This window comes from Pinus tabuliformis, chromosome 7 (assembly GCF_031772625.1).
Source record: "Pinus tabuliformis cultivar Carrire ecotype Pingquan chromosome 7, CPIR1, whole genome shotgun sequence".
Taxonomy (NCBI): Eukaryota; Viridiplantae; Streptophyta; class Pinopsida; order Pinales; family Pinaceae; genus Pinus; species Pinus tabuliformis.
This window is the reverse complement of record NC_142293.1, coordinates 2,032,887,577-2,032,906,616: the sequence shown is the minus strand read 5'-3', so window position 1 is coordinate 2,032,906,616 and position 19,040 is coordinate 2,032,887,577. Positions and strand designations below refer to the sequence as shown.

The following is a 19,040-nucleotide window of genomic DNA, read 5'->3' as shown; positions in this document are numbered from 1 at the left end:
TGCATCATACTTGGAGTCCAAGTGTTCTACTCATTGAAGCATTATATTATTAGATTACCTCTCATCTTGATTCCAAGAAGAGTTAAAATTCATTTATGCACCAACAAAGGCCTACAATGTTAGTGTACTTCAATTCATTTTTCATGGAGAAGCTAGTATCAAGAATGAACTTCCTAATACCTACATCTACCTTAGCACTTGAAGTTCTTCCCTTCTTTATCATGACCTTGTATTTCATTCCATTGAACACTCTTCTCATGGATTTCAATTACTTAGACTAGTAAGAAGCAACTCTAGCAACAACATCCCTTGTTCTCTTCTTGCGAGGAGGAGATCGCCCTTTTCCTTGCATTCTATCTCAAACCATTGGAGGAAATATCCCTCTTATCCACTAATGTTCTAAGTGAATGTCAACCTCTAAAACTTTGTAAGACTACCCTTATTTATCATTTTAGACTCCTCTTTGTACCTTTGTTTTCTCTCCATTGTGTTGGATAGTGATCTTCATGGGAGAGTTTTAGCTATGATGGTAGAGGTACAAGTCATGTAAGCTAAATTATTAGGGAAGCCTTTGCCTTACTAGAGTTTACAATGATTAACCCTCATTTTTAACATTGTTCTATCTCTATTGCCTTAATGCATGGTCAAAAAAATTTCAAAACTGAATTAATTTTAAATTATTAAAAATAAAAAAATCCACTAATTTCCCTTCTTTGGAAAATATTTTACTTTAAAAAAACGCAAACAATTGAGATTTTCATAAAATTATCTTTACATTTCTAAAATGTCATAGGAGAAAGTTCAACCAACCAGTCACAGTACATATTCTGAACCATGAATTCTTTCATGTGATTCAAGAAGTCTTAGAGCACAGACACATGCAAATGGGTGGTACAAAGGCCAGATATGAGCAAGTGAACTCTGGCATCATGATGTTCAGGATCCTGAAATGAATTTCAATTCTGGTCTGCCATACCATTTGATTCAAAGGAAATACACATGCTAGCAGAACTCTTCAACATTCGACTGCATCAGATCCCGGAGTTTTGGCCGGAACTCGGTAATGGTCTCCAATTTTGGCTTCCAAGATTTGCCGCCGTTCAATTTCAGCTGCGCAAGCGCCGTTGACAGCTCTGGATCGTCCTCCAAATTCAGCTTCGGCACCGCAAGCTCCTCCTCCTGCTCCCCGCTAATTTGTTTACCTTCCTCCAATAAGAAGATATCCTTTTTCATTTCTGATGGGAGGGGACGCATTAGGTCTCCAAACAGGGGGAGTATTCTAGCACCGGAATTCTGTCTGGTTGCAGCTTTCATGGCGGAATTGGCCTTCAATGCTAGATAGACCATGTCTGTCTCGGACAGCGTCAAGTGCAGCATAGTCATGGGCAGCAGAAAATGGAGATGCCCCAAATCCAGTTCTTCGTCTGCCGTGAGAGGACTAATCGGACGCCCGATCTGCAAGCTGTTGGCTCGGCATACGAAGTGCTGGGGATTTTCCAGCATCAACTCTGCTGCCTTTATGCGCCTGTGTAGTTCCTGAACGCTGCCATTTGAGTTTATGATTTTCAGAGGGCTGGAAGGTGCAGAGTTCGAAGCGCGAGAAACGTAACTGCCCATTCTGAACTCTACTTTATCTCTGCCTGTGGCGATCCGGACGTAAAGGAAGCGTTAGTGTGTGGAGGTATGAGGGGGCGGAGGCATTCTTAATGTGTGAATGTAATCACTGGTAGTCTGGCTACAGCGGACGTATCGCGGTAAAACACCCTCAGAGAAGAAACAGAGAAACATCATCCATTTACCTATGATGGTGATGGCCGGTCATCAATCCCACGCGATGTGGCCGTAGCAGTTGTGACAGTTTGGCTGGGTTCCCATTGCATAATGTCGCTTCGTGTTTAAAGTATCAATAAAGCTGATCCGTGAACCTCGGCATAGGAGAATAGGGGTGACCTGCATCACGATTGTTTCCGCTCATTTTTCTATGATGTGACTTCTATAATGTGACTTGTGAGTTTCTCGTAGTTTCGTTAGCATGTGAGTGGTGAGTTTCTCGTAGTTTCAGGGGTGGATCGCGTCCGCGTCTGTGTGACCTGCATCACGATTGTTTCCGCTCATTTTTCTATGATGTGACTTGTGAGTTTCTCGTAGTTTCGTTAGCATGTGAGTGGTGAGTTTCTCGTAGTTTCGTTGCGCTACGTTTTTAATAATTATATATATTTTTTTCATAATTGATATATTATTATTATTATTATCTAACTTTAAGGTCATGGTTAATTCAGACATTAAGTTGGTGTGATATTTTTTGTTTTGTGAGATAAAAGATCCAATGTATAATATCACTTCGTGTTTAAAGTATCAATAGAACTGATCTCTGATACTTGGGATATTTGCAAGTGGAGATCGTATATTTGTGAGTTTCTTCGTAGCTATTTGACTGCTAAGTATTTTCAAGTGGAGATCGTTAGCAGGTGAGTTGTGAGTTTCTCCGCACAGCTATTTGACTTTGCAAGTAGAGATCGTTAGCATGTGAGTTGTGAGTTTGTTGTGTTTGATCGCTAAGTCTACTGCTAAGTATTTGAGTATTTGCAAGTGGAGATTGTAAATTTGCAGGTGGAGATCGTTAGCACGTGAGTTGTGAGTTTGTTGTCAGTTAAGATTGTATATTTGCAAGTGGAGATCGTTAGTTTGTTGTGAGTTTCTCTGCGCAACTATTTGACTTTGCAAGTGGAGATCATTAGCACTTGAGTTGTGAGTTTGTTGTGTTTCACTGCTAAGTCTACTACTAAGTATTTGAGTATTTGCAAGTGGAGATTGTATATTTGCAGGTGGAGATCGTTAGCACGTGAGTTGTGAGTTCATTATTTGTTAGTTTGTTGTGAGTTTCTCTGCGCAACTATTTGACTTTGCAAGTGGAGATCATTAGCACTTGAGTTGTGAGTTTGTTGTGTTTCACTGCTAAGTCTACTACTAAGTATTTGAGTATTTGCAAGTGGAGATTGTATATTTGCAGGTGGAGATCGTTAGCACGTGAGTTGTGAGTTCATTATTTGTTGTGTTTGACTGCTAATTGCAAGTGGAGATTAGTTTGTTGTGTTTGACTGCTAAGTCTACGGCATATATTTGCAAGTGGAGATTAGTTTTAGTTTGTTGTGTTTCATCCACTGCATATATTTGCAAGTGGAGATTATATATGAGTTGTGAGTTCATTATTTGTTGTGTTTGACTGCTAATTGCAAGTGGAGATTAGTTTGTTGTGTTTGACTGCATATTTGCAAGTGGAGATTAGTTTTAGTTTGTTGTGTTTCATCCACTGCATATATTTGCAAGTGGAGATTATATATGAGTTGTGAGTTCATTATTTGTTGTGTTTGACTGCTAATTGCAAGTGGAGATTAGTTTGTTGTGTTTGACTGCTAAGTCTACGGCATATATTTGCAAGTGGAGATTAGTTTGTTGTGTTTCATCCACTGCATATATTAGCACGTGAGTTGTGAGTTTGTTGTCAGTCGTATGTGCAGTGGGATTGTATATTTGCAGGTGGAGATCATTAGCACGTGAGTTGTGAGTTTGTTGTCAGTCGTATATCACAACGATTTGATTGCTAAGTCTATGAAGGCATAAATACTCTACCCCTCCAGTTTTGAACCTTTGACCTCTTAAGAGGAAACACATGCTCTTAACCATTTGGCCTAAAAAACTTTACATCTCACTTTCGTTGAAAGATGCCACCCATCATAACAAAAGTATTACGCTCACAATGAAACGACTAAGAAATTTGGTAAAATTATTGGAAATTATATAAAGATGTGATATTAAATATTATTTAGTTAAATTAAAAAAAAATAGTGAAATAAAGAGTTTAAAATGAAGGAAATTTCATATATATGGTTTTTATTTTGTATAGTCTAAAGAAGGAAATCAACATTGTTAAAATATAAACCAACTCTAACTGGTTATATAGTGAAATATTATGGATGCAAGAATGTGTGATCTTTGTGATACTGAGAAGCTTTAACATGAAATGTACTTTCTCCTAAAGTGCCCTAAATTTAGGCAAATTAAAACTCAATTTCAAAACATATGTCACAATACTTCCTAACCTAACCTAGTAAGTCATAAAAACTGTGATAATCTTGAAATGCTTATCTTACTACTTTTGAAGCATAAAAATAAGATTTTAAAAGGAATATAAATATTCTTTATCTTTTTAAGGCTAGGTAAATCAAATATGGTCTTAATGGACATTAATCAGCATCATATTAATTATAAAAATATCTCATTTATAAATTAATTGTTGTCATTTATATATTTTACATTATAAACTAATTATCTAGAAAATGTATGGTTTTATTATTTGTTTTTAGTGACAATGTTATTATCATGCATTTTTATGTTCGCTGGTTGGGAAAAATGATTGTTAGTTGTTATACCTATTCCATATTGCAACTTATAACTTTCTTTTTAACAAAGTCGGATACTTTATATTATAAAACAAACAGCATTACATAGTTCTATTACATCTGGGAAATTTGTCTGAAGAGTGAGGATCAAAAGTGGGTACGCAGACCCATATTCCTCCTTGCTTCTTTTGATTTAAACAGAAACTAAAACAAAGACGACTGTATTGTCTAACAAAAGAGCCTCCTATCCAGCAGTATTTGCAATGCATTCCTTATGGGAAGTGCTGGGTGACTGAATCGTCCGGATTCCGGACACTTGCCTTGGTTGATGCTTCCGCTTGGTAGCTCTGGGTGAGAGAGCGTATGTGTTCCATGGCTGCCTCCAAATGGCTGCAACGCTCCTGCAGTGCTTCAATCTCACTCTTTCTTTTGTCCAATTTTCTCCTCTTAGAATTCCTATCTGAGTGATAGTCATCTTGCAGCTCTTTCAGCTGCTTGGTCAGGCTGTTAATCATTATGGTATGGGCTTTACACATAGTGCACTCCTTATTATTGAAAAGATTGTCATAAAAGTTGCTAGGTTGAGCCTGCTCAGCTGGAGGATGATGTTGATCTGCCATACTTTCGCACAGAGGGTCGAAACAGTGAGGGGCTATGGACGGGATTAACGAGAGAGCGGAGGAGAATATGCTGGAGTGATGAATACAAGAGGAACGGTGCACCCAGCTTAAGGAGCCGTGAGTGATCTTCAGGGATAGGCCTGAATCTCTTCTGAAGTGCAAAGGCAGAGGGACAAGCTTTTGGATATCAGTGGAAAGAGTATTAGAGGCTGTGAGCGGGATTATGAATGAGATGAAGAGGAGGGCGCTGGACTGTTGAAATCGAAGGGAGAGGTGCAATAATCTCAGGGGGCCGAGGGTGATCTTCAGGGATATGCCTGAGTCGCTGCTGCACTGCATAAACAGAGAGATTAGCGTGTATAAACCAGCAAAGAGAGTAACTAAGTTTACCAAAAGCGCCTTGAGATTCTCTTCTTCCTGATGAGAGATGAGTCCTTCCACGATACGCCTTCTGTTGCCGGAGTCGAGCTGCGGACAAGAAAACTGAGCTGTGCTATTGCTTGAAGCCCGACTGCAATATATAATGATCTGATGGAACCACATATGCTCGAATCCGCACCTAGGGGTTCTGTTCTTGGGAGGGGGGAGGTCAGCTGATTTGATATGGCTGCTGGCTTGGCTTGTGCGAAGGGGAAAATCACAATCCCAGACCCTGAAAAAGACTGCGCTGGTCAGGTGGAGAATCCCGAAGGGATATGGGTCAATGATGGAGTTCAGATATTGGGGACACTTAGGATTTCGGTAGTACCAGATAGTGCAGGAGGGAGAACTGGGCCTAAAACGAGGAAGAATATACCTGTGGTGGCTGCGGTTTTTGGAGGGGGCATCGGGGGAAGCCCGCTTAGGGAATATCTTTCCTGTATACTCTGTCATTCTCCTTGACTTCACATATTTGCCTTTTTGAAGCCTTTTTTGCTTGATTGTCTGCCTCCTCATTGTTTGTTCTGAGAATGTGTTTGAATGTGACATTGCCAAGAGACCTAATGTTTCCCATAATCCTCGCTTTGATGTTGTTTAAAGCTGTTTGTCTGAATTCCTTCCCTGTGGTCAAGGCTGCAATGATGATTGCGGAATCTCCTAGAATTAGTAGATTTCTCAGACCGTAGTTCTTGGCAATGGAGGTCCCAAGAAGAAGGCTGTAAGCCTCTGCCCTGTTATTTGTCATGATGCCCAACCCCCATTCGAAGGTGACTATGGTCCTCCCCTGACAGTCTTTGATAACTCCACCTGCTCCCGCTTGACCTGGGTTGTTCTTTGAGGCCCCGTCAAAGTGGAGAGTAGGGCGATTTTGGCTATGGATCCAGCTTTTGACTTCTTCTTTAGTTCCTCTTAATTTCCAGTCCATGTTCCTCCTCCCTGTATTTCCTTTCTTCTGATGTCCTCTCCCTAGTTTGAACTTGCTGATCCACTCTTTGACTCTTGTGTCCGATTGCTCCCCTTCTACCTGGTAATTGCCATTTGCCTCAATGGTCTCGGTGATTAGAGCCATCGTTTTGGCGAGAACGCTGGAAATGCTTGGTTGTTTACCCTTGAAGATGTACTTATTTCTGGCCAACCAAATTTGCCAGCAGAGGTTAGCGGGGATGCTTCTCCATATCCTTTTGACTAGACCTTTACATTTGCCAGAATCAGGTAGATTATTTCCCCATTGCTTCTGAAGGGTAGTGATCTGATTGGGGAGGGCGTTGATGCTCAGGGGGTCTGTGATAATTTTCCAGCAAGCTTTAGCAAAAGAGCAGTCGATGAAGAGGTGGTTAGTGCTTTCTTCTGCATCCTTGCACATACAGCAAATTGAAGGGCCTTGAATGCCTTTCTTCCTAAGGTTCTCAGCTGTGAGAATTTTACAGTGCAGAAGGGTCCAATTAAAGAGCCTTACCTTTGGAATACACTCAGATCTCCAAACAGCCCTCTGGAGCGGCCAATTGTTGATTGTTGAGGCGTTTTGCAGAGCTTTGTAGCCTTCTCTTACCGTGTAGTTGCCCCCACTAGGGTCCCAGACAAAGTTGTCTTCCTCCATTCTGTTTGTAGGGGCAGAACCAGTTAGAGACATCTTGAGTTCTTCCCAAAGGTTCTTCAGGTCATCAGGGAGGGGGAGAGGTCTCCAGCCAGACCAAAAGTCCTGATCCCAAAGGGAGATGTCATAAAGAGTTTTGATCTTTGCCTCTACCATCCACCGTTGTAGAGGCCTGAAGTCGATGCGAGCTGCCCTTGTCTCCGAGCCCATTATCCTGTCCTCCCATATGTTGGTATCCTTACCATTCCCCGGAGCTTTTGAAATGCTTGAAGTGAAGTAGGGAAGTGTCTTTTTGATCAGCTTCCAAACAGGGGTGCATTGTCTTTCGATGATATTTCCTGCAAGGATGTTGCTTTTGCTTCCATTTAAGTATTTCCTCTTGATTACCTCTGTCCACCAGGTCCCTTTCTCGGTGAGAATTCTCCAAACCAGTTTGCAACCCAGAGCCATGTTTGCTATCCTTGGTATTCTGATTCCGAGCCCTCCTTTTTCTAGAGGGAGTGTGACCTTGTCCCACTTCACCAAGCTGAACTTTTTTGTGTCTTGCTTTCCTCCTTGCCATAGGAAACTTCTGATGATCAATTCCATGTGCTTGTGGATGCCTGCCGGTGCTAGGGTGGTAGCAAATTGGTAGATTGGAAGGGCTGATAGGATGGCCTTTATTAAAATGGTTCTGCCAGCCAGATTTAACCAATGCACTCCCCAATTCTGTAGTTTCCCTCTCATTTTCTCAATTATTTTCACCCATATCTCCGCTTTTATTGTTTCTTTGGCTAAGGGGAGTCCTAAATATGTGAAGTGGGTCCAGTTTCCCTGGGCAGGGATTTCCATAATTGTGGATATTCTCTGAATTATATTTCTTGGCACATTCCAGGTGTATATCATACACTTGTTGTTATTTAATTTGCCTCCTGAAGCTTGAAGGAAGAGATCCAGGATTCTTTTGAACCTTCGTGCCATAATGCTGGAAGCTCCCCCTATTAGCAAAGTGTCATCTGCAAAAAGGGAGTGATTTATTCCTTTGGTTCCTCTGGTTATATCCACCCCTGTAATTTCTTTTAATTTGCGCTTGTTCTCTAGATGCAAGCTGAGGGTTTCAGCCACAATGATGTAAAGGAAGGGTGACAACGGGCAACCCTGCCTCAGTCCTCTTGAGCTCTTGAAGGCAGTGCAGGGCCTTCCATTAATGAGGGGAGCTGTCCAGTTTTGGGAAATGCATTCCATTACCCTGCTTGTGAAAAACTCTGAGATGCCAAATTTCAGAAGGACTGCCCTGAGAAAAGAGTGATTTACCCGGTCGAAAGCGTTCGCCATGTCCAGCTTGATGATCATACCCCTCTCCTTCCTGGATAAACTGCTGTGAATTGCCTCCTGGATGAGAATGACATTGTCCGTTATGTGGCGGTTAGGGACAAAACCCCCTTGATTTTCAGATATGAGAGAGGGAAGGATATTTTTTAACCTTTGCGCCAAGATTTTTGTGATGATTTTATATGAAACGTTACATAAGGAGATTGGGCGGAATCTGTCAAAGGATTGGGGATTCGATTCTTTGGGGATAAGTGCTAAATGAGAGGCCTTGATACTGCTGCCCATTTTGCATTTTTTGAAAAAGTTTTTGGCCATTCTTATGTAATCTTTCTTAATTACTTCCCAGTGGGTTTTGTAAAAGGCCACTGTGAGTCCATCAGGCCCTGGTGCCTTATCCAAAGGCATGCTTTGGATGGTTCTTTCGATTTCTTCCTGCGTGACTTCCTTTTCTAATTCTGCATTTTGTTCTTCTGTGATTTTGCTCTCTATTATCTTTAGAAAGTCCGGGTTTTCCGTGTATTGGGGGTCAGCAGATAGGAGGTTTTGAAAATGGCTGGTCGCTGCTTCTTTGATTTCCCATTGTTCTGTTAGGACTCTGCCTTCCCTTGTAATTTTCCCAATATTGTTCCCTGCTCTCCTTAGTTTGATACTGTTGTGGAAGAACGAAGTGTTCTTGTCGCCTGAATTGAGCCAGAGGCATCTCGATTTTTGCCTCAGCTCTTCCTCCTCCACGCGGTTCTGATTATACAGCTCCATGTATAATTTGGTTTCCATCCTTAAGTCTTCTGCTGTGTCTTGACCCTTCTCTTTTTCTTGATTCCACTCCGTCAGTTTCTCTTGGAGCTCGATTTTCCTTTTTTTTCCCTCAGTTGCGAAGTTTCTTGCCCATTGTTTGATAGCTGTCCGTAGAATTTTGATCTTCGTTTCCCATATGTAATGTGGGGAGCCAACAATTTCTGTTGCCCAATTCTCTTTAACCAGATTCATGAAATCTTCACTCCTTTCCCATGCTCTGCTGTATTTAAAGGGTAATGGTCCCATATTTTCTCCTTTAACCAGATGCAAAGCGACTGGTTTATGATCTGAAAAATATCCTTGAATTATTGTGCTCTGGATCCTTGAGAAGTTGACCACAATGCTCTCTTGAACCAGTATGCGGTCCAGCCTCTCTTTGATGTTGTTTCTACCAGTCCTCTTGTTCGACCAAGTAAAGCGCCCATTCTGTGGGGGGACATCAACAAAGCTGTGAGTTTGGATGATTTTCTCCAAAGCTTCCCTTGAGGGATCTGCAAAAAAATTTCCCCCCATCTTCTCATCTACATTTCTTATTAAATTCAAGTCTCCACCCAGGAAAATGTTTCTGTCTTGGGTGCTCATTAAGTCCATGGTGATTGAATCCCAGCAAGAGGCTTTGTCTCTGTAGTGGGGAGGAGCATAGACATTGTATATTGTGAATTCTTCATTATTGGATATATATTGCATATCTGTTCTTAGCCACCATTTGTTTTGCCTGCTGTCTTTAAGCTTCCATTTACTTTTATCCCATATGGTTCCTAATCCACCTGAGGCACCTACTGCGCTCAGCCCTATTCCTTCAAAGCTTCTGTTTCTCTTTACAATGTTTTGGAAGTCCTGTTCATTGATTTTGGTCTCCTGAAGAAGTAGAAAGTCTGGGTGTTCCGATTTGATGAGGTCACGGACTGCATTGATTTTTAGGGAGGAGCCCATCCCCCTACAATTCCAAGAGACCAGCTTCATCATTTACTATGTTTGTTGTGTGGTCCGCTTTTCTCCTTCATCTTCTCCCCGCTTCCTTTGGTCTTATCTAGAAAGGTATCCATTGGCTGTTGTGTCCCTGTGGTCATTTCCTTTGCTGCGTTCTCATCTCTTATCTCTTTGTTTGACTTCCGGCCTACTTTTTTGGGTGGGTCGGTGGACGTGATATTTTCCTTTGTCTTGTTCCTTGTTAGGATTCTTTCAACAGTTGGGGGAGGGGAGGATGGGGGAGGAGAAGGAGGGGATATTATAGGGCCTCTCGGCGAGGAGGGGGGGGATGGGGGATCCTCAGCTGAAAGGGATTCGAAAGGGTTGGAGGAGGAGGGAAAAGAAGGGCCAGATCCGGTGGGATGGGAAGGGGAAGCCGGGGTTTCTTGGGAGGGTTTTGAGAGATTTCCCGGGGGTGGATTTGACTTCTTTCTCTTGACTTTTTCCCATGGTTCTTCCGGTGCTTCAGCGTTTTCAGACTCTATTGGTTTATTTTTACTGCATCTATTAGCAAAATGCCCGTATTCATGACATACCTTACATTTAAACGGCAGCTGCTCGTAGTCCACTTGTTGAATGTGCGTCCACTGGTCTACCTTGAGTTTGATCGCTTCCGGTAGTCCTTTCCCCAGATCCACTTCTACACATATCCGGGCGCATGCATGCATGTTCTCCCTTGGCTCCGATCTATCAATATATTTCCCCACAGCGTTTCCTATAGCTCTCACCGATTCATCTCCCCAGCAGTGGAGAGGCAGATGGGGGAGACGGACCCAGACTGGGACAGCACTGGGAACGTCCATCTCAGGGTCAAAATCAGGGGTCCACCTATTGAGATACAAGCCTCTTGTGTCCATGAAATATGGGCCATTTCTGAAGATAAGGTTGCGATCTTCCACTGATTCGAAGAGGAAGGTGAAGAAGCCCCTCCCGCAAAACCTTATTGCTATCTTTCCTTGGACCATTGAGTTCCAGTTTCTTTCCACCCAGCGTTGGACAGTGCGGGGTGATGGCCATAGCCCGGTGAACTGGCCCACCAGGCCACGATCTGCTAAAGCTACTGCAGCTCTCCTCGGTAGGGCGGGAGGGAGCGAAACTTCTGGGATTTCATCTAGCTTCTTAATGAACTTTGAGGCTGTAGGGCGTATTTTTTCTGAGGTGGTCTCTTTGGTTAGAGAGGCAAACATTTTTTCCAGATCATCCTTCTCTTGGGTTGGCGGATCCATTGTAAGAGAGAACTGCAGCACAGAAGCGCTTCAGCGAGGGCAGAGGGAAAGGGCCGCAGGCCCCCGATGAATGGGCAGGAGGCCCCAGGGTGGAAAGGGGAGCGTGCAGGAGGGGAAGCCGCCCAGCAGCAAAGCTGCCAGGCGCAGGCGCGCAGAGGGAAGCTAGAGGCAGCAGCCTAGGTCAGGGATGCAGAGCGCGGGCTCACGGGCGCAATCCCGCATTATCTTCTGTTACAGTAAGATGTTTCACTGCATTGCCTGCCAGTATCTCATGTTATCAGGCACTGCAGGACGATGTTTTACTTCAATTGTCAACTTATAACTTAAGTAAAGCAAAAATATGCTAATAAAAAATGAAATAAATTTCACTAAATTTTTATATAATATATTTGATATTATTATCTTGAAATATTACATATATCAATAAATAATTTGGCATCTCAACTAATAATACATTGCATAGGTATCCCCTCTTTAAGAGCTTCTAATAGTTTCCTTATCTAAGGTTGTTTTCTTGTATATTCCTCCTTGTCTCTCTTCCTTATTATACCTGCCAAATGGCATGTATATTGTGATCGATATCACTCTGCCTAGCATTAGTTTCAATTAACTCGATAAGCTTAATATAAAGTTTTCAATTCATATTTTATTAAATGTTATTTTCAAGCTATTAAATATTGACTGGTTTTTTAACTAGCCAATCATACATTTTGGAGTCTTTGGGGTCTTATTGTAGGCAAGATTCACTTCTTGAGATAATGTTAGGATAAACTTAGGACATGAATCAAATATGAGGCTAACATTGATTCATAAAAAATTATGTGGCATTGAATACTTTGGGCATTTATATCAATTCCTCCCAAAAAACTTTATTGCATTTGCATTTCTTATGCCTGACATTGTTGCTTACACCTGCCACCATCACTCTCCACCACCTAAAAACCCTCTGCCACATCTAACATTGAAGCTTGGTTCTTAACCCTTTGCCTTCGAAGGCTTGGCTCATCCTCCTACATGCACCAAATTAGTAAAAATATATGTCCCATAGCCCTTCAGTTAGCACTAAAGTTGCTTTGCTCCGTGTGCAACCCTTTGTTGAGCCAGAAGCTAATATTCTCTCAACTTTGCACACCTTTGGTTGCACCATCTACATTGGATGTCTTCTCCTCTTGTATACAAATTGCATACAGCTGCGACAATGTCCTTCACCTGCATGAGAAACTCCAACCCAACTATGATCTTTAAATCATCTAAAGGAACTAACATGAAATTAGTCTTACCAACCTAGCTTGCTACCCTACCTTGCCTAAGAATTCACCACTTTCATATGGCCTACATGCGCAAACACCAAAGATAAGGTAGTTATCGTTCTCAAGCCTCAACCCAATATATTTTACCAATGACAATAAGGACCAAACCATACTAGTAAACTATTTGAAAATTGAATGCTTATATGTGATCCTATGTTAAATTGGAAACTAGGGCCAAACTCCATATGGGTCAGCTTATTTATGGTAACTGATATTTTTGTTGGATCCTTCTCGTCGAGAGGTGTAGGATTGATCCAAAGATCATCCGATTCCGATATGTATTTATGGAGATATGAATTTATTTAGATTATGGTTTTATTATCTAGCTGACCAGCTCTTACGTAGGCTCAGGAAGCCCAAATGTCATGACTATTCATCATATATGTTTTAGTATAAATATAGAGGACTTGAAGTCATTTCAACACATTCTTGATGTGATCTCCTCTCCACGTCTTGGGTTTTTGGAGAAAGAGAGTCACAAAAGGAATACACTGTCCTTGTTTGATGATGCACTAGCCAACGTATGCTGATCCAACATAGGGACAAGGAGACTCCTTCAACATAGTCATGAAGACATATATACATAGTCAAATGATGCTCTAACTCATTGCTAAGAAGAGGACTATTACGTTGCTCATGGAAACTCTCTTATATGCTGTTCATGGTAACTTTGTTCATGGAGCCCTAGCCACAGTAAGCCACAGGCTTATGGGGATGCAAACATAAATCTTGTAAGCTGGACCCTATGCGTTGTCATGACATTTATACGCTGGGAATAATTAATACGTAGTTTATATATATACATGCTGTCTCATATATCACGCTGTCCAAAGTTATATATATACACGCTGTTTCATATGATGTATATCAACGTTGTCCAATGTTAGATACATGCTGTTTCATATGATGAATATCAATGCTGTCCAATGTTACATATATACACACTGGTCATATGAACCCGCAGTTTGGAATGCTGTCACATATGCAACCTGCAATTATATATGGTAACTACGCAGTCATGGTAACTATACGCAGCTCATACATGCAGTTCATACGTTGTTCAGGAAGCATGATATGCTGTTCATGAAACCCTATACGTTGTAATGGAGACTTGTTAGCTTAGTTAATGAAGACCTGTTAATGCAGAAGAACTTCGCATTCTTCCTCTCTGAAATTTCGGGTATATAGCCGTAGATCATACATGATCCAGCCGCAAGCATAGATGGCAGCCACGATGGAGCAGTAGATGGTAGCCACGATGAATCCGTTGTCATATAGCCTCAGTCAAGACTCTTATATGTAGATCATAAAGACAGTTATACACAGAAGTTTTTGCCTCCTCACTGTCTGGTTATATTGGCATTGATGAAGATCCAGGTGGTATTCCTGTAGCTGTCTCAGTGGTATTCCTATATGAAGAAAGCATAAAAGAGATGTATGTGATCTAGGCATTTCATATCTATCTCGGATAGATGAATCAAGACAATCTTTATATGAGGATGCATAAATCTCTTTGGTCTCAAAAATGATATCCCTGTAGCAGACAACAGTACCTTGGACTACCCAAAGCTTCGGTGATGAACACAATCCTCCTTGGTGGTATTCATCTCCATGAATGGGATCAAATGACAGCGTATTCTTGTGGCAAAGAAGATCTATGAAACCCTACAGCTGTACTAACTCGGCATAGTAGTATATCACAATGAGAAGACTGGATTTGTCATTCTCAGCATACTTGTTGATTTCGGATAACAATATGGAAGCAGCATAACAGTCATTGAGTACACATAAGATGGGTGCAGATCCATGATGTTGAGAACAGCTCAATGATATTTGGGTGCAGTGCAGCATGATCTTGATCGTGATTAGTACAACATGGTGCAGTATGAATTAGTGCAACTAGAGGACCAGATGCAGCATGATGACAGGTGAAGGAGTCATCTTGAGAATCAGTTGAAGCAGAATGTCTTCAACTGATCTCATCGTTATATGATATGATCTAATGCTAGATCTAGATAAGTCAAAGAGTTGACTTCTGTTGTAAATGTACTATCTCTCTCTCTCCTTCTCTGTTGAACTTTGAAGAAAATAAAAGAAGAATTGATCAAAGGGTTTCCCCACACATTATGGGGTTTGCAGGGGTTTTTCCCTGGCTTGCGCCATATCTTGTGTCCTCTTGTCTTGGCTTGTCTTCTGCGATTTATATTTATGTTCTATCTGTAGTTTACATTATGCTGATGTAATTGCTAACTGTGAAAATTTAAATAAATTTCTCTAGCATAGAGCATACCTAAACTTAACATCATACCTTTCCCACGAAGGAGCACTTATGAAAGAGAAAACTTAGGAAATGAAGGCAAAGGATGAATTGAACTCAGAGATGATATTGCATTTCTTTATTTCTTTATTTGCATCCAACACAAAAGGAATCAATAAGGCATAAATAAAATCCAAAAAACTAGTGATAAAGAAATAAACCTAGTGGTAAATAAACCCTAATAGAAATAGATTAAACCCATAGATTTATTGCTAGTTGGAATTGGAATTATAAATAGATATTTGAATTAGTAACATCTTTTTTTATTGTAAACCCACCACATTATGCATCAGAATCATTCCAGAGAGAATGAACAAATTCCTTACCCTTTGCTTAACGAAAGACATAAGAATGGTTGGTCCAACTTACCCTAGAGGGATATGGTTATAACGTCATCCCTTAATACCCTTACAAATATTTTGTAATATAAGTAAGTATGCTCTTAAGTAGTATATTAAGCTCTACTTACCCTAAGACTCATAATCATAACCTTATCCCTTTCATTAAATCAATAATTTCCTTTCTTTAAAAGTAAGTTATGCTTATTGTTACCAGTGTTGCTTCTGTGAGTACCAATCAATCTAGAAAGAATATTACTATTGTAGTGATAGGTCTTTCTCTAGCTATATAAAGGATATGCTTTCCCTAGGTAAGTGTCCTACTTATAACATAGGTTGTTTTGGTTTGTTCTTAGGAAGATGTACATGTATTTCATACTCGTAAGTTGCAATATTATCTAAATATTATAGGCACTCTCAGGCATGGAAAATTTTAGGGGATAATATTCGCAAGTGGGCTAATTTTCTATGATTTTTCCAAAAAAAGGATTCATCAATTTCCATTTTTTATAAAAATGATTCGCCCAAATTTTACAATATAAAATTATTTTACCTTAAAAATAGCCAACATTATATAGAGAGTATATATAAAAACATTATAAATTTGAATAATTTTACAAATACATTAATAAACATTTTATAGTTTGCATATTGGGGACTAGTGAGATTCGCTAATGTTTTTAAACTTGAAGACAATTTTCCATCTTGAAAATTTTCCCTGCTCTTAGAAGGAAAAAGGGAAATATGTATATCGACTCCACCCACCTATTTCCCCCTTTCAGTGGTGTGTGTGTGCTTGGGTGGTCTAACATCCCTTCCCTCATGCTGCTCTTGAACTCTACTATTTCGTAATTGTTAAAGTTCTAGTCACTTCACATTGTAGCAAAAACACCCAAGCTGATCCAATAGCTTACCCATTACCATGTTGCACAAATTGAGACCTAGAAGCAACTGAAATAGACCTACCTAAATCTTAGTCACTTTATTTATCCCTTGGTTTAAATTGGTAGTAAAAGTGGGTGGTGGTAGCCAATATTCCTCTCTTGTTAAGAAGCTCGAAGGAAGAGAGCCCTACCTAGATACCATAAATAGGGAGTATGCTAGTGAGGAGGTTCCATATTGAGATCTATCTCCAGTTTACTAATTTGAACTTGTTGAAATAATTCCACAAACAAGCAATTCACCACCAATCAAATAAGTCGAGAGCTTGGGAAGTTACGATTTAAATCTTTGTGAATGGTTTAGTCTAGGAGAGCATAGGGGCACATGGGTAGTTGGAAAAACTTTGATCCAAAAATGAATCCTGGATAAATGATGGGAATTAGATTTTGGGGTTTAATCAAAATCCCTTTCCCTTTAAATAATCAATCTTGAGGCCTGTGGGTTATGGCCCACAAAGCCTATCGGAAGCATATTGAGGCTATAAGCCTTTCAAACCATGGACTTACATTAGACCCTTCCAACCATTCCACTATCGGGTCTTTATTAACATCTATCGGGAGCTTACACATATGGCCTTAAACCTTAAAAACTTGGCCACACAACAAAACAACATTACACGGGAAAACCCCGCTCCGGAACACCTATCGGACTTCAAACATTATAGACCCGCCTCTATAAATATTGAGGGGTCCGCCCTTATCGCTCTTCGTTGCACTGATTCTCGATCGCCCGATCATCGATAAGGCAAAGCTCCGATCGCCGATGGCGATATCACCATCGGCGTATCGGCCTTCCACTGTGCCACTGTCCAAGTTCTTTTCCGCTCCGATATGTGATTGCCGATCACACTTAAGCCGTCGATCTGGACCCTCGATCCAACGATTGTGATTTAATCGGCTATCGCAATTGCACCGATCCAACTGCGGATTTCGATAACTCATAAAGAGTTCTGCTGATGCAACAAAGGATCTTGACCGTTGATCCTTTAGATCCAAAGGTTCCAGGGCATTCTGGCAAGTTTTCCCTTTAACTTGATTTATCTGTCATTTAACACAATCATGTGTTAAAACACAGGTTCCGCCCCAGTCTGCCAAAGCACGCATATAAACAATATCTCACTATTCAATGGATCGCCATTGATCCTACAGAGGTCGATGGTCGATCAACATGCATGCAATCGGGATTTAAAACCATTCATGCATATATACGAGACAGAGTTGAAAAGACACATATTATATAGACACGTTGTCAACATAACACACATATTTATTATAATATACACATCACAGTTACAGCTAAGACATTTCATCCTTAGCAGCAATGCTCCTATCAACTACATCTTTAACACTAAGGTTTTCAAATCAAGTCTATCACTCTGTTTCTCCTCGCTGAACATGTAGGTTCATGATACATATATTTATATGGAAAATATTGTTGGATTGGATCACTATGAAGGATCCGATCACATCCCCTCCTTGATTTTCTCCAACAAAAGCCCTAAAGCTCTATAATGCATGCATGCAACACATGGCAAATTACATTTATATCAAGTCTTTGAGACTTATCACTTCCATATTTAAATTTGTTTTAATTTTTTTTTTTTCTCCTTGTTTTGCTCCATGGTCCACGTTGTCCTCTTCGCTCCGCTTTGGATTCCTCCCTTTGACTAAGGGTATTGGATGCTTCTACATCAGACTCCTAAGGCACAAAAAATTATGATCTCCTAGTCATATACTTCTCCTTGTCCTTAGTAATTCTACCTTCACTTCTTCAGTGGAATTGCCTTCATGGTCTTCTGTGAGCTGCAACCAAACCTTTGCAGTAATAGTTTCCTTTTGCTACATGATACCTCGCCAAGCCCTCCTCACTCAGTCTTTTGGCATCCTTCAGGTTATCTCCTCTGGAACCATATGAGCACTCCTTGCTCTAGGTTTGCTACAATCTTCTCACCTTCTGCTGTCGTTCTCTGTGCGACAGTAAGACCATCACTCTCTAGCTTTAAACAACTATACCTCCTGCTCCTTCTTCTTTCTCTCTCTAGAATCCTTTTTCTCGCAGGAAAACTTTCCCTGCTATGATACCAAATGATGGGAATGAAATTTTGGGGTTTAATCAAAATCCCTTTCCCTTTAAATAATCAATCTTGAGACCCATGGGTTATGGCCCACAAAGCTTATCGGAAGCGTATTGAGGCTATAAGCCTTTAAAACCATGGACTTAAATTAGACCCTTCCAACCATCCGCTATCGAGTCTTTATTAACATCTATCGGGAGCTTACACATATGGCCTTAAACCTTAAAAACTTGGACACACAACAAAACAACATTACATAGGAAAATACAGCTCCGGAACACCTACCGGACTTCAAACATTATAGACCCACCTCTATAAATATCGGTGGGTCCGCCCTTATCGCTCTTTGCTGCACCAATTCCCGATCGCCCGATCACTGATAAGGAAGATCTCCAATCACCGATTAGTTTATCGGTGATATCGCCATCGACATATCGGCCTTCCACTGTGCCACTATCCAAGTCCTCTGCCGCTCTGATATGCGATCGCCAATCGCACTCAAGCCGTCGATTTGGACCCTCGATTCAATGATTGCGATTTAATTAGCTATCGCAATTGCACCGATCCAACTGCGGGTTCCAATAACTCATAAAGAGTTTTGGCGATGCGGCAAAGGATCTGGACCACCAATCCTTCAGATCCAACGATTCTAGGGCATTCTGGCAAGTTTTCCCTTTAACTTGATTTATCCGCCATTTAAAGCAATTATGTGTTAAAACACAGG

At 40.9% G+C, this 19,040-nt stretch overlaps 1 protein-coding gene across 1 annotated transcript; it reads right to left on the bottom strand.

Annotated features, from left to right (window-relative positions):
* Nucleotides 1–766: 766 nt before the first annotated feature.
* LOC149256656 (uncharacterized) lies at nt 767–1,856 on the bottom strand. The gene has a single exon (XM_089457488.1). The coding sequence runs from the start codon at nt 1,615–1,617 to the stop codon at nt 1,003–1,005; it is 615 nt and encodes a 204-aa protein (XP_089313614.1). The 5' UTR covers nt 1,618–1,856; the 3' UTR covers nt 767–1,002.
* Between the last annotated feature and the right edge of the window lie 17,184 nt (nt 1,857–19,040).

What these genes read in the sequence shown, in the direction of transcription:
- LOC149256656 (XM_089457488.1), bottom strand. Translation starts at nt 1,617, where the DNA reads ATGGGCAGTTACGTTTCTCGCGCTTCGAACTCTGCACCTTCCAGCCCT.